This window comes from Ambystoma mexicanum, chromosome 6p, assembly GCF_040938575.1.
Source record: "Ambystoma mexicanum isolate Mex_15411 chromosome 6p, UKY_AmexF1_1, whole genome shotgun sequence".
NCBI classification, from domain to species: domain Eukaryota; kingdom Metazoa; phylum Chordata; class Amphibia; order Caudata; family Ambystomatidae; genus Ambystoma; species Ambystoma mexicanum.
The window spans coordinates 802,986,831-803,009,910 of record NC_090935.1 but is presented as its reverse complement, the minus strand read 5'-3'; the positions used below and the strand labels follow the sequence as shown (position 1 = coordinate 803,009,910).

The 23,080-nt window shown below is 46.3% G+C and overlaps 1 protein-coding gene across 1 annotated transcript in view; it reads left to right on the top strand.

Moving 5' to 3' along the window:
* Positions 1 to 23,080, top strand: part of CHD1 (chromodomain helicase DNA binding protein 1) — a 2,212,767-nt gene that overhangs the window by 809,833 nt on the left and 1,379,854 nt on the right. Inside the window, exons 15-16 of the mRNA XM_069625454.1 lie at positions 1,874 to 2,062; positions 21,411 to 21,573. Coding sequence (XP_069481555.1) covers positions 1,874 to 2,062; positions 21,411 to 21,573 — 352 coding nt within the window. The remainder of the gene's footprint in view (positions 1 to 1,873; positions 2,063 to 21,410; positions 21,574 to 23,080) is intronic.

Sequence of the window (23,080 nt, the reverse complement as noted above, 5' to 3'; positions counted from 1 at the left end):
GGGGTTTTCTGCATAAAAGCAGGGCTTTGGGGACTGGAACTTCAGACGTTGCCACAGGACCTAAAGAATCCAAGGAGGGAGAAGCTGAGCCGACCTGCAACGACAACACCACCGGTGGAGCCCTGCTGAACCGTCTCGCCACTTTTCCCAACGACAGAGAAGATCTTCATCCGAGGAGTCTTCTTCCTTTGACTGGTGGGGATAACCAGTATGCCCGTCTTTTCGCCTTCCCGTATCATCTCGTGGCCGCCTTGCCTGTGCCAAGCACCCCGGCAACCGGGATACCACGATTTACCACTACCGCGAACAAAAGGGTAGTGCCTTTTTAACCGGAGAACTCCACGTCTGGTTTCTTCCCTGGCAGTGCAACGACCTTCAGCTTTCCTCCACGTCGAGAGCTTCTCTTCCTCTGGACGACGCTGCGACTTGCACCCGCTGCCAGGAACAACTGCCCCCGCTGGAGGATCCTCTCCATTTTAAAGGTACTGTGTCCGCCTAGCCTCCCTTGAAACGGTCTGTACGGGGTGTCTATTAAATCCTCGACTTACTACATGGGCTGACCCTAGGCTGTCTAACTGAACTTTTCTGAGCTGAACAAATTCCTTTTTGAACTCCCTGCAGGACTTATTCGAGCCTCTTAAACTGTGTGATCTTGGGCGCATTGGTGCTCTGCTCTCTCTAAGAGAGAGCCTGGCCTCTGAACTTTTTGCTCACCAGTAGACTTTGACTTTCCTGCCTTGCTGGGTGCTTCTAAAGCACATTAGTGTTGTGTGCTTTTCTAATTTCTGCCTTTTCCCTCCCTTTTTTGATAACTTATTGGAGTGCCATCTTCAGTTAAGCGCTCACCTCTGTCTGAAAATAAGTGGAATAAGGGATAAGGGGATGTATATACATTAATAGTGACTGTTTTGAACTTGCTTACAATAATAGTGCTGGAGTGTTTCTATAAGTGTGTCTTTAAATACATAATTACATACTTTGATACCAAAGCTCTGGTCATTGTTTGCTTGTGCTACTGTATTTTGGTACCTATCTTGTATACTCTATATACTGTCTAACTCTTCTTGAGAGAAGTCTGCCTGCTCAGCCACAGCTACCAGGTAAATCTGGGTGGTACAGACTGCTACCAATTGGGTTTACTGCCAACACCTGTAGTCTTAAGCCTTTTGCAGTGGTCCCTAAGGGAACTGCACAGGTTTCTGCCTAACACTCGCTAATCTATGCATAGCATGTGATCTAAGCAGATTACACAAGCATCAGAATGAATACATTACTCACCGTAATCGTATTTCTGGCGCGTGTATCTGCTTAGATTCACATGCGCCCAACCTTCCTCCCCCTGAGAGAAGGTGCATAGATGTTATATGAGCTTTATCTGCTTGGGAACTCTGTACTCATGCTACTCCTCATGTCAGAAAAATACAATCTGAGTGACCTACACACATGAGGGATCATGGGTACAGGGGACGTCACACTAGGGATAGTATTACTGGCATGCCCTATTTCGAGGTCCATGTTTGAGTTTCGAAAACAACTGTAATACTCTGTAGCTTCCACTAGATGTCGGCCTATGCATAGCATGTGAATCTAAGCAGATACAAGCACCAGAAATACGATTACGGTGAGTAATGTATTCCATTCTGGTCATCTCAAATGGAAGATGGAGGTATGGGGGTCTACTTAAAAAAAAAATAATAATAAATAAATAAATTTTTTTCAAAAGTCAATGTGTTCCTTAAGAAATCCAAGCTTATTGTCTGTTGTGCATCACCAGCAGAGAACATTTTTTGGAGAGTGTTTGGTTGGGTCAGCAAGGCATTTTATCTGAACCAATAAATGTATTTATATATACACGTTTCGTTTGTACTCCTAGGTTTTCTTCTTGGGAGAATTTTGAAGAAGAACATGGAAAGGGAAGAGAGTATGGCTATGCAAGCCTCCACAGGGAACTTGAACCATTCCTATTACGAAGAGTGAAGAAAGATGTAGAAAAATCACTACCTGCTAAAGTGGAGCAAATTCTAAGAATAGAGATGAGCGCCTTACAGAAACAGTACTACAAGTAAGTAATATGCTGTACATCTAGGTCACTGGGTTTTGACCTGTAGTGCTTCAGTGTGTGCATACTATGTTTGCTCTGTCATACCTGCCTGCATATGTGTTCTAAATGAAGCAGAGCATAAATACCAGCACATCAATCTCTAGATTCCCTTGACCTTTTCACCACTACCACCCTATGTTGGAGCAACACAATGGTGATCTTGATATAAAGTAGACTGTGTAGGTTTATTTGTGCATTTGAAATGCCCTTGCCGAGAAGTATCCACCTACGTTCAAGTTGGCATTCTGAACCACCTAATTTTGTTTATTTGTATCCAAAGCCCTGTAAAATGTTTAATCTTTAATGTGTATTAATCCTTTAAGTTAACTTTGCTACATTCAAAGACCACAGATTCCCTTTTAGAGCAAATTTCAAATGAGTGCTTTGATTCCCCCTAATTCACCCTCCCTTTTGAGGTGGATTTCAAAATAACCCCTTGTTGGGGCAGACACTGAGATTAGCCAAAACCCAGTCAAAGCTTAGTTTTAGGAAAAGTGTGCGAGGGTTCTAGCGCTGTGAGTCCACCGAAACCAACACCAGTAATTCATGTTAGACAGTATATACAACTATACTTATTTATCTCTTTAAGTTGCACACTAAGCATATACAAATCACTAAGTAGTGTCACACAAAACCTTATCAAAGAAATATACACATTAACCAGTAGGAGAATAGAATTGCATATGGATCAATTACCAGTGCAATACAGGTGAGTAGTCTGATGCAAGGAAAAATAGGAAGAACTCTTTAAAAATCCCACTCGACAAATTCCTTCAATCTTACCAAGTCCAACCCGAAGTTGAAATGGTGTAAGACCCATTGCCTAAACCACAAAGGTAATATTGTGCTGGAAAGCCCGATCCATGAATCATTTCTACTCTTGGAGTGTTGGGTATTTTGAACAATTGCACAAACAGTAATGATGTGAACAGTAGGTACCACTTCATTTGTTAATAAAGGTGCCTGCATTGTGCAGCTACGAGCAGTGCTGTTGCTTCCCACACATGAATGTTCAGGTTTTCCCTTATCCATTACTCCACTGTAAAACCGCGCAGCCAAAGATTCTAAGAACCTATTCCAACTGTCTTTACTCTACTGAGGTGTTTATGCCCAGGCAGAGTTACAAATTTCTCCAGCATGGGGTCTGGCATGGATTCACATGCTCATGAAAAAGTGTCACTTTCACAATGTATTTCTCCTCTAAACCAATCACTGTACTCTTGGTCATACTGCCCCTAGCCAATGACTGCCCTCGCCCTAAGCCCCTCCTCTGGCAGCCATCTTCAAATGTTTACCGTGTGTTCAAGTGTTGGGAGTCCTCAAGTTTTGCTCCGTGAGCTATTCTACAGTTTTTGCATTTTCAACGGAAAAAATTCTATTTTTGTCAAAGAGCCTGTGTGCTCTTCTCTCCATCTGCCAACTGCCGGGATCCGTTTGTCGGAGAATTTTCAGCACCCCTCAAAGGCAAGGATAGCCTAAGTTTCCAGAAGGCCACCAGGCCTACTCCACACCTCCAACCCTGACAGAGGAGAAGGAAGGAAGATCCCTTTTCAAGCTCTGCACCAGATCCGGACTGCAGAACATGCTTGTGGAGGACCAACACCTTCAATGAGACTACTGCCTTTACCCGGACCACAAAGGAGAATGCGAGATCTGCTTTGGCTTCACCAAGATAACAATTAAGTATCGACTCAGTAGACTGGCGGCGTGGCTAAGCGCCAAGACCTCTGCCCCGTGCCCCAAGCAGGCTCATGCTCCACCTAGGACCCGCCGGTGTGAGGAGCGGCCTTCTAAGTCCTTTGAGGGCACTCCATCCCTGGGGGCCCAAGACCAGGCCAAGCACCGCGAGTCAGTTTCCGTTGTGTTCGCTGAGAAAGCAGGTCCTTCGACGGGCATGGTGCGATCAACTTCACCATCTGCCTCCATCGCCAGCCAGCGATCGAGCTCCTCCTCAAAACGCAAGTTGCCCAACCTGGCTAAGCTACGGGAGAAGCCTGAGAAGCCCAGGGTGGAGGAAAAGATGGCCGACCTGCCCAAGAAGGCCCAGGTGGCGCAGGAAAAATCTTAGTCGACGATTGAGCTGGTGGCGGCCTCTCCATCGAAAGCCTAAGGGGCTGACCCTGTGAAGGTAGCCTCTACTGCGCCCAGGGAGTCCCTGCCTCCAATGCGGGAGGCCTCAGCCTGGGCGGTAGCGATATCTGCCGGCACACCGGAGACGAGGATGCTGTCGCTGAGCCCAGCTCTTACCCCTTACGGTGTAAAAGGGGGAGGGTGATGAAGTCCCATCCCAAGCACAGGCTTTGCCCCCAGACATGGATGTTTCGTCCTCAGACGATGAGGACCAGGAGTCCCTGCACATAGTCCACAAGGATGTGGAGAGCAGCGGCGCAGGGCCTAGTATGCCAGCCCAGCCGAGAGATGTATCCCTGCACATCCTTTCGACCGTACACACATTGGTGTCAGAAATCCAGAAAAGGATGCCGCAGGCTCGAGTACCTGCGATCCTGGATGAGCCTCTGGCTAAAAAGAGAAAGTGCCATCCGACGCCCCCCCATATCAACCTCCACACCTGCGTCAGGTGCGCCCCCCCAGGTGGACACGGCAACAAACAATGATATCGTCACGGCGGGTGGATATTCGCAACCGATGGCATCCCCTCCGGATGAGGTGGGATTGTTTCATGCCATGGTCGCCAAAGCGTCTGAACTTTTCCAGATGACAACCGAGGAGCTCAAGAAGGAGGGTTTCCTATACCAGAGGCATGAGTGTCACGACCCTCGCCCAAAACCCTCTGGCAAAAAACCCATTGGCCAGGTTTAGTCAGGACTCGGGCCTCTAGAGCCTGGCATCCTCTTCAAAAGCCCTTATGGGACCAGTCCTGGCCCCTATGGCGCCAGGCTCATACACCATGAACAACAATGTGCTTGGGAAATACTTTATTGTATTGTCAGCCAACATGGAGGCATCCACATAGCTTGGTTCGTAAGAACCAAGCTATGCGGTCTAGTGTTTTGGTTGTGGCAGGCCTGGAACTACTTTCCCTGGTACTACTTTAGCTGGGCAATATAAACCACACCCTGACTGCAGAACATGCTTTGTGTTACTTTGAAGTTTGAACGTGACGCTCACCGTGTCCAGCTATTTCCTCGAACCTCGGAGAAGCAGAACCTGCAAGGAGACAAAGGGAACATCATTAGCAGCAGCATCTTACCTGCAGTCTTCATCTTTAAACACTCGCAGCTACTGAGAACAGCTACCTCGAATCTGCACGCCTCCCGGACCAAACAACCTGAAAGAGGAAGATAGAGGCAACATTAAAGAAAGCTGTAGAGACATTTACAAATTAAGAACTGCTCAAAGGGCTTACCTGGCTGGTCGCCTCTTGGCTGGCACAACTCCAGACATTCCACTCGCGCTGAAGAACACCGCAACCTACAAGGAAGGAAAACACAGGTTAGCAAAGGCAAGACTTTGCAGCGCTGCGCATAGCGCTTACTTACCGCATCATAGCGCTCTTAATGTGCCATCATTTACCAGCGGGGCTCAACTAAGCCAGTTCGCCGCGCTGAAGCTCTGCATACCTAAGGGAGAAAGAAGACATTTTAAACAAAGAAGGGCATGCAGGATAGCAACAAAACTAGAGAACAGCAATAAGACCTACCTGAACAATATCAAACGGGCTGGCGTCAGTGAAGTAACTGGACCGCACTCGCCCATGAAAGACAACGCGCCCTTGCAAAGAAGGCAGGATGGAGAGCACGCCTAATTCTACCACAAGGCAGAACCTACCCCACAGACCACATCAGGGAAAAACTGAGAAGCATACCAGCGAGTAACCCAGCTGGGTGGGGTCCCTGTGGATACCAGGTGAGCGTAACAATGAGGCCAAGAGGAAGACCATCATGGCGGTGCCCCTCCTGGACGACGTATGGGAGGAAGGCCTGGCCCTCTTGAAGAATCCTTGCACGGCCCCAGCCAAGCGGTATGGGCTGGAAAAAAAGTACCGGATGCCGGAGTACACACCCAAGTGCCTACGGTTGCAACCATTGTCTGACTTGGTGGTGTCGGCGGCTGCGAGGAAAAGGTAGTCAAACCCTTCGTCATTGTCGTCAGTCTCTCCGGACAGTGAGGGAAAGAAGTTGGATGCCATGGGGAAGAAGGTCAAGGCAGCCAACGCAGTGGCGATCCTGAGGCCAGGTACGACGGGGAATTGTGGTACAACCTGGGCCTGATTCTGGAGTTCCTGCCCGACGACAAGAGTGTGGAGGCGATCACACTCCTCGAGGAAGGTGAAGTGGCTTTGGACCATGACATCGCTGATGCAGGTTTCCTGTCTCTACCGCCATCGTCGAGGCTGGGTGAAAGCCATGAAATTCCGCCGGGAGGTCCAGACGAGGGTACTGCACATTCCCTTCGATGGGGATAACCTCTTTGGGAAGGCTGTCGATGAGTCCTCGCAGGCCTCAAGATGGATACAGAGATGGCTCGTGCACTGGGCACTCTCAAACAGCACTGCTCTTCCTTTCGTGTCTCCGCAACAAAGTCCGGCAGATAGAAAGGTTTCTCCTCGTCGTACCGTCGGTCCTCCCGGTCCACGACTCAGGAGGCCTACAGAGGCTGTTCCAAGACCTTCGGTGGAGGTGGTCAGCTCTGTCGTTGCCCCCAAGGTGGAACACAGGCGCCGAAGCAGGACTGAACCGGCCAGGATGTCGGTCCCCCACCCATGCACCCTGGTGGGAGGCTGGCTGACTGGATTAGTTGGCAAGTGGGAGAAGATCACCACTGACCGATGGTGCTGGAGGCTCTCGCCTACAAACATACCCTGGAGTTTCAGCACAAGTGTCCGCAGATCCCTCTGGTGGCCTGGCAGGAGCAGCACATCACAGGAGGAACGGGCCATGCTACGAAAAGGGACGATAGAGCTAGTTCCCTGACGACTCCGGGGTTCCGGAGTCTATTCCAGATACTTCTTAGTCAAAAAGACCGGGGGCTGGAGGCCCATTCTAGACCTGCAGTGTCGCAACAAGTACCTTAAGTCCCAAAAATTCAGGATGGTCACGTTGCAGCACGTGCTCGGTCAACTCGAGGAAGGAGCCTTCTTGACATTGCTGGACCTGGAGGACGTCTACTTCCATGTCCCCATTCACAGAACGCACTGCAAGTTCCTACGCTTTGTGGTACAGGGAAGGCACTACCAGTTCAAGGCCCTCCCTTTTTGCCTAAAATCATCTTGCAGGATATTCACGAGACACCAGTGGCGGCCCATGTACCCCTACGAGGGATACACATGTACCAGTACCTCGACGACTAGCTCACCCGGGCCTATTCACGAGAGGTAGCTGTCGAACACAGATGCCCATCCAGCTGCTGACGGATCTGGGGTTCTCCATCAATTATCCGAAGTCCTGCTTGACACCATCGCAGAACGCACTGTTCCTGGGAGCCAAGTTCAACAATGTCCCCTGACTATCGTCGCCCTCCGAGGGCAGGATAGCGACCATGCTGGGGCAAGTGCAATGGCTGTTGTCACTGAAGACCGCCACGGTGCGGACCATCAAGTTGCTGCTCGGCATGTCGTCTTGCATCTACCTCATCCGGCTCTGCAGGTTACGGATGCGATCTCTTCAGGAGTTCCTGGACATTTGCTGGATAGAAGTGTCCTGAAGCTTCGCGGACAAAATCGGGCAATAAGGGGGTGGGGTGTACACTTGAACATCGTCCTGGCAGCGTGTTTCAAAACCCTCGTACCAGGAGATGTTGACCATGGACGCTTCCCTGGAGTTTTGGGGATCCCACACCAGACGTCTGCATGCCAGAGACCTGTGGCTGCCTAAGGAGATGGATCTGCACATCAATATCCTGGAGCTACAGGCAGTGTTCTGGGCCCTCAAGTCATTCCTTCTGTCTCTGAAGGGCAAGGTGGTGGCGCTCTTCACGGACAGCACCACAATGTTTTACATCAAGAAGCATGGGGGCATTAGATCCCCGGCGCTCTCCAGAGGCGCAGAACTTGTGGCACTCATCGAACAAGAGATGTTCCTCATCCCCTTTCACCTGGTGGAAGTCAAGAACACCATCGCCAACTCCCTCAGCAGGGAACTTTGGCAGGACCAGGTGGACTGCATCTTTATCAAGTGGAGCAGGCCCCAGATGGATCTGTTTGCGACGGCAGCGAACTCCAAATGCCAGGAATTTGCTAGCAGGTTCCACCAGCCGGGGAGCATGGGGGGGAACACGTTCTCCTTCCTGTGGGATGGCCTGTTTCTCTACGCGTTTTCTCCATTGCGCGTCCTGCTGAAAGTCATCAATCAACTCATTGTCGATGCCAGATTATGCTCATTGCATCGGCGTGGCCGAGGCAGATTTTGTACCTGGCCCTTCTCAGCCTGTCAGATCCGCCTCCGATCAAGCTGCTGGTGGTCGCTGATCTGCTCACCAGAGAAGGAGGCGCAATCCTGCATCACTACCCATGATGGCTGAACCAGAGGGTTTGGCTCCTGCAGCCCTAAAGTTTGGAGGATACGAGTTGCCAGCGGACTGCAGTGAAGTCCTTGCCAAAGCCAGAGCGTCATCGACCTTTAAGTGCTACAGTCACAAGTGGAAACGTTTCGCTACATGGTGCCGGTCGCAGAAGATCACCGCTCTGAGGGTCACAGCCCCGCATATTCTTCCATACTTGTTGTCCTTTGCCAAGGCGGGGCTGGCACACGCTTCTACCAAGGTGCATCTGGCCGCTATCTCACGCTACACCAGGTCTCCAGGAAGATCTTCTCTTTGGCCCCACCATCTCCTCAAGGAGTTCCTCAAAGGACTGTTTGGATCCTTCCTGCCGATGAAGGCTCCTGCCCTGGCGTGGGAACTCAACGTGGTGCTGACATGGCTCATGGGAGTCCCCTTCGAGCCTATGCATCAGGCCCCTCTCCAGTTCCTCTTGTGGAAAACAGCTTTCCTGGTGGCCATCACCTCTGCCAGGAGGGTGGGTGAGATCCAAGCCCTATCCTGCAAGCAGCCATATCTGACTTTCCACAAGTCGATGGTGGTGCTACTGAAGCACCCCATCTTCATCCTGAAGGTTCCATCGGAATTCCACCTCAACAAGCCTTTGCTGTGTGTTTTTTCTTCGTCACCCGCTGAAAGGGCCTTGCAGTTGCTGGACTAAAGTTCTATGTGGCACGCACAAAGGGTGTTTGGAAGACATCTCAACTGTTCGTGAACTTTGGTCCTGTGAACCATGGGAAGGCCTTGTCCAAGGCTTCCATCGCAAGGTGGCTCTCCGGCTGCATCATGCACTGTCATCGGTTGGCGAACTGATCGCTGCCCGGCCATCCAAGAGCCCACTCCACCAGAGCGATCGCTGCAACAACGGCTTTCCTGTCATTTCTGCCCCTGCTGGACATCTGCATGGCTGCTGCATGGAGGTCCGGGCTGGACTGGGAAAAAAGAGGCCCTGGAAATAATTTTTGAAGTGGCCCCTGTTAGGCAGAATCCAGTGCAGTTCCCTTAGGGAGCACTACACCAGATTAGGACTACAGGTGAGAGCAATATATCCACTTTGGTATCAGTCTGTACCACAAAGATTTAGTTGGTAGCTGTGGCTGAGCAGTCACTTATCTCAATAGGGAGATGAGCAGTATTCAGGGTTTACACAATAGGTCTACTGTACTATGGCACAAGGAAACATTGACCATAACTTGGTATTTAAAAAGTAGTTGTATATTTATTTTATACACTTCTAAGAAAACACATATATCAGTCATCAAGCAAGTTAAATTAAGTCAAAGGAAAAATATACACACACCCAAGTTAAATTGTAGACCAAGTGAACCAGAGTGAAAACTGAGCAAAACGGCACAGTGACAACTACGCACAAGGGATCCTCTAACAATTCCTCACAAGGGAAGGAAAGCACAAGTTATAAAGAAATAGTTTCTCCTACACCCTAGCAACACTAGTTTGTGAACCAGTTCAGCAAGACAGTGCATCAGTATAGGCAACACTTAAAATGAAAACTGAGCAAAATGGCATTTCACAATGGTTAAGAATGGGAAGAAAAGGGTAGTTGAAAGAAATGGGTGCACCACACAGTTCTCAGTGAGATTCAATCTAAAGAAAGCAGATCTAACAAATGGGACCAGAGTCAGTAGGCCTGTGCCAGAGTCAGTGGTACAGGGCAAGGGCCCAGGAGCAAAATGTTCTTGTAGCTGCAGTCAAGTCTTTGGTTAACGAATTTGAAAAGGTGGTTGCAGAAGTTGGAAAGACCATGTTAAGATCGAGGGGCGACCAACCCAACAGGTAGGTAAAGGATTTAAAGCACCTTTAGCACTACCGCGAAGAAAGGGCGGCCTGGCAGGACAATGTACCTTAATATGAAGATGTGGCTCCTGCGGTGGCGGTTGTTCCTCGTAGTTCCTGCAGTTCGGGCGATCCAGCAGAGGAAGAGAGGCTCTCGTTGTGGAGGAAGGTTTGAGTTACTGCACTACCCAGAGATGAAACCAGCCGCGGTGCTGCCCGACGAATAAAAGGTACACTCCTTTAAATCGCGGTCCAGGTGGACTGGTGCCTGGCTATCCAGCCTTCAAGTAGAGGGTACGGGAGATTCGACCACGGCAGGTCCGGGAAGGCGATTGGCAAACTGGTTGGCCCCACCAGCTCAAGGGAAGAAGGCTCTTGCAAATGAAGATCTTCTCTTGTTCTGTGGAGAAAAGTGGTGAGACGCTGCAGCAGGGCTTCACCGGTGGTTGTCGTCGTAGATGTCTTTGGCTTCTCTCTTCGGCTTCTTAGCGCCAGTGGTGACGTCTTGCTCTTCCAGTCCTCAGGACCCTACTTTTATGCAAAAAGATCCCCATTCATACAGCCTAGCTGTCACTCACACAGTAGAGTGGTCATCTTGGCGGAAGACCCTCCAGTCTATCAGGATAGAGTTGACATGGGTTGCTGAGGCAACCCTGTCCAGGGGTCCTACTCCCCCTCCCACACAATGAACCCACCCCAGACTCGGTGGCTCCGAAAGGAGGGCTTCTCGGCAGAAGCCCGCCAAACGGACAAACAAAGGATCCCCGACCTGGGTTAGGCGTTTAGAGAAAGACACGAGAAAGAAGTTATATTAAAGTTCTGGCAAATAAAACCTACCGGAGCAAAGTTAATATTAAAATACACCGGCGGTATGTTAGAGGCTGTCAGAAAATGTGGTAGCCTTGAACAATGGGAAAATCCCATAGGGAAATATTTGCGGTCGAATATTTATGGTAGTAACCACTGCCACCAGCCAGAAACTTTTGAGAGAGGGACTGTACGGTACCCTCTTGAAAATGAACATAGGGGAAAAACTATTAACCCCTTCCAGTACGTCCATAGTAAGATGGGTTGTACTGGTTTAATTCATAGGATTTAACTAGTAAAGTCAGTGGGGACTTTACATGCCCTGGGAGACAGTAGTCGTCCCAGGGTATGAAGTCTGTTTGGGGGTTGCTACAACACCCCTATGTCACTGCACTGAGGGTGCTGTGTAACACATGTGAATAAAGATGGTTCCTATGGGATAGAGAAAGATCCCATAGGCATTAAACACAAAAATAGCCTAGAACACACATAGCAAAAATGCCTAAGAGTGGGGAAAAAGAGTCTCACTCTTGGCAGGTAAAAAGAAACAAACCCTTCAAATCCAGCAAAGCTGCTGGGGGACTCTATAGGTAAGGGAAATTAGCCATAAAATGAGAATTCTCCCTAACAGCCCCATATTAAACGTTTTCAGCAAGCCAAAGCCTTTTCCTATGGGGAAATTTAGAAATGCTAGATAAGAGGACCAGGGTGCAGAGGCCTACTGGGAAATCTCCAGAGTTCCCTATAGGTCAGTCCACCCTTGATGGAGGTCCATGCACACCTTCACGAGATTCTACTGCATCAACAGGGATTCCAGGGAGGAGTCCAGAGTCGGCTTAGCAGAGCTATGCACCCTGTTGGCTTGAGGGAAGCCTGTTTCGGAGGTAAGTAATTGCTCCTGTCAAGCCTTGCCACCTCCCGTGGTTGTGTAATGTTGTACTGCCATGCCAGACCTCATTCTAGAGAAGGAACAAGTTACTTACCTGTAACAAAGGGAAAGCTGTGGTGTTCTTTTGGGAAACCTCCTGAAACCAGACCAGCTTTTTTCTCACTAACTGCGTGCCCTGCTTACCCGCTCCATCCCCCTGAGGCGTCGCTGTGCTGTGACCAGACCTTTGCCTGGCTGTCTTTTGCCAGGAGAGTCCGCCGTCTAGTGACCCGAGCGCTGGAGTCTAGAACCCAGTTGACTGTGCCTAATACCAAATTTAATAGCGGACTGTGAGTATCCACATCCCATCCCATCGTCTACCCCATCTTGATTTTTCTTTGTTCCACTCTCTAAGCAACCCTATCCGTATCCTGATAACTTGTCTAACTGTCAGAATTCTCTGTGCATCTTGTCCTTGATCTCCAAATCTTGGCGTCACTTTTTTCTTCATTTCTGTCTTGCATAGATCATAAATTATCAATATTTTGATTAAATTAATATTCCTTAAAGAAAAGGGGTACACTGCGTGAAGGGTTGCAACTGCAGCGTAAGTTTTATATTCACGGGTGGCGTTCCTTTTTTTCTTAGCCATTAAATCTAGTTTAAGTAAAATTTGCCTTTCATTTTTAAAATCAATTATCTTTTTCACTGCTCTATTTTCCTAAAAACAAACCTCACTCTACCTTCCAATTCTCTCTCAATTCACCAGCTACAGTCCTGCTTTCACTTCCATAGTGTCCCTGTGCTGTGCATCCCTCACCCTGCCCAAAAACCGCATTCCAATTGTGTTTTTCACCCGTCTTTTTGAAAAAAACATTTTTACATTTAAAACTGCAAACTAGAAAAAATGCAACTTTTCCATGTGTGAATTCGGCTGCACTGGGTTTTCCATTTCAATCTGCTTGTGAACTGTATGCTTTTGTGATACTTTGCCTGATGGTTGCTAGTGATATAATAATTTTCAAAGCGCTCACACTGACACACAAATGCATCCATCTCACTGCCCCCGACTACCTCTCACAAAGAATCCACTCCGGCACCTCTACAAGGCCAACAAGATCACCCTACACCAACATGCTCTGTGTGCCATTTGTAAAAAGATCCAGAGCAGGTGGATCCAGCTTCCCCTATCTTGCACCCACTCATTAGAATGCCCTACCTCCCACCATCCGCAGTGAGCCCTCCCTCCTAGCCTTCCGCAAAGCATTGAAAACCACCCTCTTCTCATAAGGTCCCTCGCAGCAGCATGAATACCAACCATAGGACACACTGCTTAAGTTGTATTGACCAACCGCATAATCTGCAATGATAACCTGGCTTGTTCCTTTCTGTAATATGCCTCTTATTGATACCTCAATGCCCCTGGGCTGCTTGCGCGCTATACAAATTTAAATAAATAAATATAACATCCATGCTACTGTGATAAAACATATGCGTATCTTTCAGAATTATTTGTGGGGTGAGGGAACATTGCAGGGGGCAACCTTAACTTGGGTGCCATCTATCCTAATTCAAAAAGTGCTCCTATTCAATTGTGCTTTAGATATTTTCATGTAAAAGGTTAACCAATTGTAGTTCAGTAGTTTTTATTGTAATTATCACCCCATTGATGATTGCTGCCCAATATTAAAATTTGTGATTTTTGTGAATTTTAAAATAATAAAATTGTATTTTCACCAACCGGCCTGGTTCATGGTCCATTGTGACCAAGGGTATTTGTAAAAGGGGTTGCGAGACGGGTTGGGTATCGACTCACTTTGAATACATTGAAATTAAATAAAAAACATTCCTAATGAGCGCCACATCACAGGATAAGACCAAGTGCCCTGGTCTGGTGTGTGACGCCCGATTGGTATCCTTAACAACTCCCGGCACACAGGTAAAAGCTGTAATAAACATCAAAAGGTGAACATGTCGGAGCGTAAATACCTTACCGTTGGTGCCTGCTCGATGGCCGGACAGACTGTGGCGATCAGTACGCGTCCACACTACGATTCCTCAATTGCGTGTGATAGCGGTGCCATGCAAGTCAGGAAGTGCGCTTCGGTCTGTGTATGTAACTAGACCAACACGCGGCAAGTAATAATACAAAAAACTGAAAGTTACTCCACATACAGTGCTTCCCCACTAAGATCTGCCCCAACCACGCTATCAATAGGAAATGTAGCGCCCGGGACGATGAACATGGATAGAGACCTTGGCATGAACACTGGTATCGAGAGGGTCGCAACGACTGGAACCAACTTAATGAACCTTGAAACTAATCACCAGGTTGTGGAAAATGGAGTCGGAATGGAGGATGTTTTCAATATCACCCCCAAACAGAGGGTTTTGCCAATTAACCAATATAATTTGTTTGAAGATGTGGAAACGTCACCTAAGTCAACACTAAAGGTACTAACATCACAGGAAAGTGACACTGGCAGTGCTTCGTTGTCGGTCGTGATGTGTGACTTGAGTGATGACAATCGCCGGCGAGCACAATAAACACGTCAAATCTCTTGACATTCGCAAACAGGGATGCGGTTTGTGAAACCTGAAAAAGTAGAAACAAGAAAATCGTTGGAAGTTGTTAAACTGCTACATGACATCACAAAAGTTAACATGATGCGAAGTACTATTAATAAAGTGGAACTTGAAGGAATCAAGAAGGCCGAATGGCAAAATGGGGCTGACCAATCTACAGCACCTGATAGTCCATGCGTGAACAGATGGCAAAGTGGACTCTTAAAACAAAGAAGGATCGTAGAAAGTTTGTCCCCAGGCTTACATTGCTCTCAAAAGAGAAACAAGAAACTTCAAAAAGAATTTGTAGATGCATCGCATAAATCAGTGCATGCTCATGCATTGAAAGGTACTAAATGTTTCATTGTAGGGCTGCAAAGCCTGACCAGCTGTGAAAATGCATCTTCTTATGATGATGATTCTTCATCGGACTCGTCATTGATGGAACGTGAATTTCCAAAAATAAGACGTACCCACCACAGGGCGAATGCAAGAAGAGATAAGCCTATAACTGGACGAGGAGACTTAACAAAGTTCTCCAGGATGTGCAGCCAATCCTGATGTCTTCAATGTCAAGAACTATCTCCCCTTTCATAAAGCTGTATGGACACATGAACAATAGCATTAAAGTTCTGACTGCGTTCGTCGCCCTACTGAATTCCAAATGAATAAGAATGGAATGTGATCATACCATGTTCAAACAAACATATCATGAAATGAACAAATGAATTGATCAAACCTTGAAAGCACTGGTCGAACAAAAACGAAATAACAGCAAAGACAAAAAGCTGCTTGCTGAAGTCGACAAAGAAGCATTGGGACTCTTGAAATACAAACAACCTACCCTCCCGTTGGAAACGTGGAAATCTGTAAAAGACACTAGTCCTTGTTCCCTCTTGGAACTGTCCCAATTAGGTCAAACTGGAAGTAATAAGGAATTTACCAGAGAGTCCTACAGGACGGGAGTGTCTGGAACCACGGAATCTCTCACTATCTCCATGATGGAGGCAGAAGGTTGTGGTCTGAATCTCTCTGTGGAACCTGTTGACTCTGTGCATGCTGAGATGCTCCACCTGGGTCAAAAGGGAAGCAACAAAGAATCTAACGCAAAGTGCGATAACGCACCCGGAGGCGTGTCTTGAAACAACATTTTGAATGCAACCGTCATGGAGGTGATGGATTCTAGCTCGAACATTCCTGTATGCCTCGTGAATTCCGCAGAAGTGATGGAGGTGGTGTCATCATTTGCTGGCGCAGTCCAAAGCGCCTAACAAAGTGTAAACCCTGCCAGCCTAGACAATCAAAAACCATCTACTTCAGAAGATGTTGGACATACTTTAAACAAATCAGACCAGGCTTTGTATATTAGTGAGAACACAAATGGAAACAATGATGGGATATTTGCTATCTTCAACGCTAAGAACAAACAAAACAGCAATAGGGAGGCAAGTACACGTCTACAAATGAAAAAAAATAAAAGTAAAAGAAAAACACAAATTTGTAATAACTCAAAGTTCTTGCGCAATCTTAAAACCGTAAATGTCACTGTGAACACCAATGAAATTGGTGACATAATCAAGAACTCAAACCAAAGTAATTTGAAAACTGTAAATACTACTGTGATCTCTGACAAAGATGCTGGTATAATCGACAATCCAAAGATAAGCGACTCCACTGATCAATGAAGTCAGCAGAGGAATTTGGTGGTACATAAAGCATGCAGCGTTGATGGTGTGATAGACCTGCTAAACCTATCTACATACGAAGACATAGAGGATGTTGATGATCAGCTTATTGAACCAGAATCAAATGACAAAAGTGCGCCAATGGAAGACGTGACTTTGGGTCGCGTAGAAATGCTAAATGAGGCAAGCTCACAGAGTTTGTACCTTGATATTACCAACGGCATTTCCACCAACAAAATGCATAAAGCATCAAGCCCTACCTTTACCACGCTAGGAGACAAATGGAAGAAAATGACCAACGTTTTGACGAGGGAAAAGCCTGTTATGGGGCCTTCGGATTCCTCAAATAATAAAAAAATGTAAAAAACCTACGGGGATCAAATGAAAATGTAGCCAGTGCCGAATTACCCACTAGGCTTCAGCAACATACGTCAATGTACAACGCCGCACAGAAATATCAGAAGAAGGTATCCCCAGAGAGTAGAAACAAAAATCTCAAAAGTGTTCAAGCAAAGTTTTCCAAGAAACCACATTCAGTATAATGTCTCATTTTGGAACGTATTGCATCAAGTAGAGATGGCTTCATCTTAAATTGGAATAATGTGCTTCGCTTACTACACTATGTTCCGAGCCTCTGAACAATAGAATCAAACAACATAAAGACTGTAGAGTTTGTCGAAGTACTCCAAAATGACAGAGTAAAATTGCATATTGACTCACAAATCGTATGTAATATTCTGCTTGAAACAGCTCCCGTACTTATATCGTTAGGCTTTGACATCTTCGAAGTAGAATATGAGCATGACAACGAAACTAACGATAAATCCTATAGTCTAGGTGTGTCTGGTGAGTTAAATCAAAAACACAATATGGAATTTGAAAGTCATTCAAAGCCCTCAAGCAGGGAAGTGGAATTCCCGCCCAAGCTGTTTAATAGAAAGGATAAACAAGACGACTGTTCACTGAAGGAAACGTATAACTTTAGCCAAGAAGTGCAAAGTGGTGAACAGATCAAAATCACCTTTGGATGTGGAAACAACAAGAACTTCAAAGCTTGTTGCAGCGAAGGAAAACGATCTGAAGCATACGACTCAAATAACTGGAACTGGTTGGCTAAAGCCTTAACCAGGAAAACCCAGAGCAAATGCCAAAAAGCAGATGAAAAGATGTTACTTGCCTTTGGTTTGTGGAACACCAGAGGCTTCTTGCACTTATTCCAATACAACTGGCTGGACGGCTTGGATATAGTTTACTTACAGGAAACGTGGTTTGAGGAATGCCTGATTACTGAAGATTTCGAGATTGCCATAAATCCAGCATTCTGTCGACAAAAAGGCAGAACCAGGTCAGGTCTCCCGACTCTGGTGAGGAAAAGTTGCGGGTATAAAATGATCAGATGTAGGAACAAATCTGCTTACACCTGAATAACAGTTCTTGACCATGGTGACACATTTACTATGGGAAATGGCTATACGCATATAATAAATCTACATTGGGAGAATTCAGCAATAGGGACATCTTCTTTCGTGGACCAAGTATCCTCATTGATCGATGAGATCAATGAGGAGGATGTCTCTCCCAAGATATTCCTGTGTGGAGACTTGAATATCAATTGCATAGAGGTCAGACAGTCTAACATAAAACATAAGTCAGGCATGGCACAGGTGGCAGATCAGTGGTGTCTCAAGTTGGAATCCAGAAACAATCAAATGTTAAATGGTAGCACGACTGGGGACATACCCGCTAACTCCACTTGGAGCAGAAATTTTCAATCAACTGACTATTTCTCGGTCTCTGACAATGTTCATGAATGTGTTGGCTCCCTGCAGGTGATTCGAAAATCAGAGCGACCATGACATGGTCAAGTTACTTGTTGCCGCACCTGTGAAAGAACTCGGGCATGCATGGAATCGCAATGTCACAGTAGAACCGAGTAGTGTTAGACTTTGACTTAATAGTGATGATGTGAAACTGATTTCAAATGCCTACCATGAAGAAACTGACCAACTTGAATACCGACACCTGTTTCAGTTTTCTGAGAAAAACCAAGGACTACGAAATCGCGCTTTCAAGCCCAGACATAGCTGCGATCTAGAGATCTTAAGGAGAAGGCGTCAAATGCGAGCCGAAATCGGGCAGCTCACAAAAAGAGACCAAACAACATTTTCGGCCTAACAAAAATATAAAAACTGGATGAAATCGCACAAAGCCATCATGCTACAATGAGATGCTAAGACTATGATGTCAAAACTAAAGAATGCGAACTCTCGTGAATTCTGGAAGCTGATCAATGAAGAAAGTGGGCAGCAATCAGCAATCCAGACCAACATGGTGTCTGAAGCTAACTGGTTGTTATATTGCAGTCAACTCTACAGCAGAAAGGCCAACAGGGAAGAACCAGTGCTTCTGAAAGTAGAACATTGGGACCTCAAGTTTGACGCAGACAAAATCTCGAACAACATTAGGAATATAAGCTCCTCGAGGGCCTCTGGCCCGGATGGCTTGTCCAATTATACACTAAAAAGGAATCCAGAAAGATGGGCTGAGTTTTTTGTTCTGTTCCATTTACAGATCGCTCAACCCCTCTATCCTGGAAAAGTGCGGTCATCATGCCAATCTTCAAAAAAGGCAACAGGACTCATCCCAAAGACTACCGTCCAATAGCCTTATTGGATGTACTACAAAAAATCTATGCGACTTACCTTCAACATGAATTACTTGAGTGGATCAACTTAAACCAGCATGTTGATCTTGGACAATCAGGCTTCGTCAAAGGCGTGGGGTGTGGGCTGAATCTTCTCATACTAAACCTAATGAAGATGGAGGACATAAGAACTGGGAGAAATGTGTACTTGGCCCTAATAGATTTCACACACGCTTTTGACAGTATTGACCGGGAAATTCTTTGGACGAATATGCATATGTGGAAATGTCCTATAAGTCTGTTACTCGCCATTAAAGACCTTCACACCAATACTGAAGTGAAGATTAGGCTAGATCAGGCGGTAAGCCTGTCAACCGCTAGAAGAACAATACTGCAGGGTAAAACTAGGGTGTCTCTTGGACTCTATAAACTTCAACTTGTTTCTATCCGATATTGGTGTAACTATTGAGTGTCCCGTCATTCCCACCGAAAATACATGAATCTCATGTGAGTTGACTTCTTTATGTGGATGATTTGATCCTGTTGGACACAGCACCAATAGGACTCCAACGAAAGTTGCTCGCTTTAGAGGAGTATGTTGGGACCAATGGTTTGTGCATCAATACGAGTAAGTCAGAAATATTGTCACTACAAGATCTCCGGAATGGTCGAACACGTCTCGGTGCAAAGTTTCAATGGCATTTGGGCAAGGAGACTTTGAACATCGCTGTCCACACCAGATACTTGGGCATGAAGATCAGCTCCAATTTGAACGATGGACCATGGCTTGAAAACGTAAAAATCAAGTGCCGTCAACTAGCACGTCAAGCAGTTGTGCTAAATAACAAGTACGGCAAGTTTTTGCTAAAACCGGTGGTCACTTTTTATAAACAAAAAGTAGTTGGGGAATTCATCTTTGAGATGAATGTGCCTTGGGATGCCCACGTGAACTTTGGGCCACCATTGAAAACATCTTTTGGACCAAGGTACTATGGCTACCTAAGGGAACCCCGACAGCGTGCATTTGCTATGAACTAAATTTTATCTCAATATATGCTGGAACTCTAACACTCTACCGCAAAATAACCATAGAAAACACTCAAACACAATTTAAGAACTTTCTTAACCCTGGGACTGGAAATTAAGTGTATATTAAGATTGTGGGCAGAACGCTGTGAGGAAATCTTGACAGGCAGATATTGACATTGTAACACTTCACATCAATCCAAACTTGGCCAAGATACAACTATGGAGATATGATTGGATTGTGACGGGGGGAAAAAGACGCAATCATCGGCTGATGAAGAACGTGCCCAGTGAAGCTAAAGCATATAATGCTCTACAAAAATATCTGGTGCTATTTCCTGATCGACACAATAGATCCTTCTATATGAACTTTCGGCTCAATATATTCAAAAGACACTATGTAAAAATAAGTGCCAAGTTCTAAGGATTGGTCTGTTATTAAGAATCAATCTGTTCTCTGGTTGTGATGTAATGTAAAAAATGAGGAGACCTCATGTGATAAAACTAGCATGCAATAATCTATTTTAAAGGTTAATTAAACCATACAAATTATTTATTTTAAAACCCGTTACATGAGAAATTAGACAAAGGGGATACTATGTAACCCCTTCAGCACCCTATTGTAAGATAGTGTGTGCTGGGTCTAGAAAGTTACAAAATGTAAGTAAAGTCAATTTCACTTTACTGCTCTGGGAAACAGTAGTTTATCCCAGATAAGTTATTTAAACCTTTGGGAAATCTGGAAGACTTCCCTGTGTCACTGCACTGAAGGTGCTGTGTGACACAATGTAAAGATGTTTATGGAGTTTCAGACTCCACAACCAGAAGAAACGGTGTTCATAAATCACATTAAAATTCATTAGAGTGGGGGAGAGTCTCACTCTCTCCAGGTTAAGAAAAATTAAGTCCTCAATATCAAACAAAGTTGCTGGGGGTCTCTAAAGTGGAGGGAGGGAATTAGCACATTTCTGAGAATTCTCCCCAACAAGCTTCACCTTCATTGCCTCCACCTTCTGGAACCCCCTACTACCTTGCCTCCACCAAGAAACCTCATACCCTCGCTTTCAGAAAAGAGTCAACATGGCCCCATTTAATAAATACCGAGGACTACAGCCATTGCTGTGTTTCTACCATAACCTGTTGATCCACCTGTAACTCTTCTGTAACAATGTCTGTTCTTATGTACCATGCTTCTTGCACTGTGGTACCTCCAGGTCTGGGTGCTATCAATAAATGCAATAAATAAATAAAATATAAACCTCTTCCAATTCTGTAATCAAGAATATTTTGTTATCCTGCCCTCTTGATTCCTCAAGAAAGTTGGATAGCAAAGCTTGCACTATATGCGCCATTGCTTTATTTTTTTCATGCATTTTCTTCTTGTCAAACAATCATTTCAATGAGCACATTATTTTGTTTTAGGTGGATTTTAACCAGAAACTACAAAGCATTGAGTAAAGGTTCAAAGGGCAGCACCTCCGGGTTTTTGAATGTCATGATGGAACTCAAGAAATGTTGTAATCATTGCTACCTCATTAAACCACCAGAAGACCATGAATTGTATGACCGACAGGAGTCCTTGCAGGTAAAGTACTGATATGTTAAAAGGCACGGTTGAGGCATTTACTTTTGTCCCTAATGTAAACAGAATTGAGATAGTAATGAAAGTAGTTGCTAAGTAGATGTTGCTTTCCTGTAAATAAGGTTTTTCCGTACTTGTGTTCACGTTTTCACTGGCACCCTGACATTGGTAATGCCCAATTGCAATTCTTTTTATGTGGCGATAGAGTTCTTTATGAAGCTTTCCTCGAGCTAAGTCCTCCAGCATATCAGCTTTGTCAGGCTTCAGAAACATTTTGGGTAAGTTAGGCCCTTTTATCCCTCACCAGCTTCTTTCATTACCAGTGGGGTGCACTGGTCAATCCTTCTGGGTATCAGTCCAGGAAATGTGTTGACCTTTATTTTTACAGTTTAGCACAAGGCACCTTCAGTGGAGCATTCCAGTTACTTTTTTTTTTTTTTGTATCTACAGCCTTGCACCTTCACCTTTTTAGCACACTAAAGCAGTTTCATTTTCCATATACTCTAATGGCTGTCCCTCATCGATCAAGTCCTGTTCCTTGTTTGTTTTTCTTTGAAATTGCCAAATAAGGGCATGCACATTTGTGGTATTGCAGCTCTGCACTCGTAGTCAGTGATAGTCTGGTGGCCCCTTTACTCCACACTGTATGGGCGTCCCTCGAGAGGGACGGGAGACTGAACCTTTTTCACCAGAAAAATCTTTTCTCTTAAAATTTAGAGGAGCACGAGGGCGCGACCCTGGGAGCATGCGCCTGCCTGACTCTGCCCACTGGCACCACTCCTCAGTCCCCTTTTCCGCATCAACTGGCCGAATTCACCAGCGCTCCTGGGTTTGGCTTCGGCCATGTAATACCACCCGCTCTTCCCCGAATATTCTTCTATCGTTGTCTTTTTCTTTTCAATGATGTACTCAGTCCTCCGATGCCACGCTCCTCCCCGGCACATGTCGACTTCAGCAAGCTTCAGCAGGTGTCCAGCCTGAGAGGGGCTCTTCCCTACATCTGACGCCAATGCCCTTTGCCTCCGCTGCCCTGGCCCGACCACGGCTGGGAAGGTTGTTCTGCGTGCGACGCACTGACTCCAAGGGCACTGAAGAGCAGGCTAGCTAAGAGGAGGGAGCTCTTCCAGAAGTCACCTCTGGAGTACCTAAAGGATTTCGTCAAACATCACTCGAGGCCAAAGGAAAGGCCTCTATTCAACATTGCACCCTGTAAGGTCGACTCCTTCCCAAAGAAGCGCCTGACCGGCAGGAACCTCTTGGGTTCTAGCACCACCACACGTACCGAGGCTAGTCCAGCTACTGGCCTCACGGTCCATGGGTCTCTGGATCTTTCCTGGGTCACTGCTGAGGGACTGCAAGATTCTTTTACTGGGGTTACTCCTGAGGGGCAACGCCTTAGTACTGGCATCATGTCCGAGGGGGCGCCTTCACGCAGCACTACCGGCAGCTCTGCTGAGGGTAAACCGCCTTCTAGGTCATGGCCTAAGGTGCGGGATAGGCCTTTTGTTCC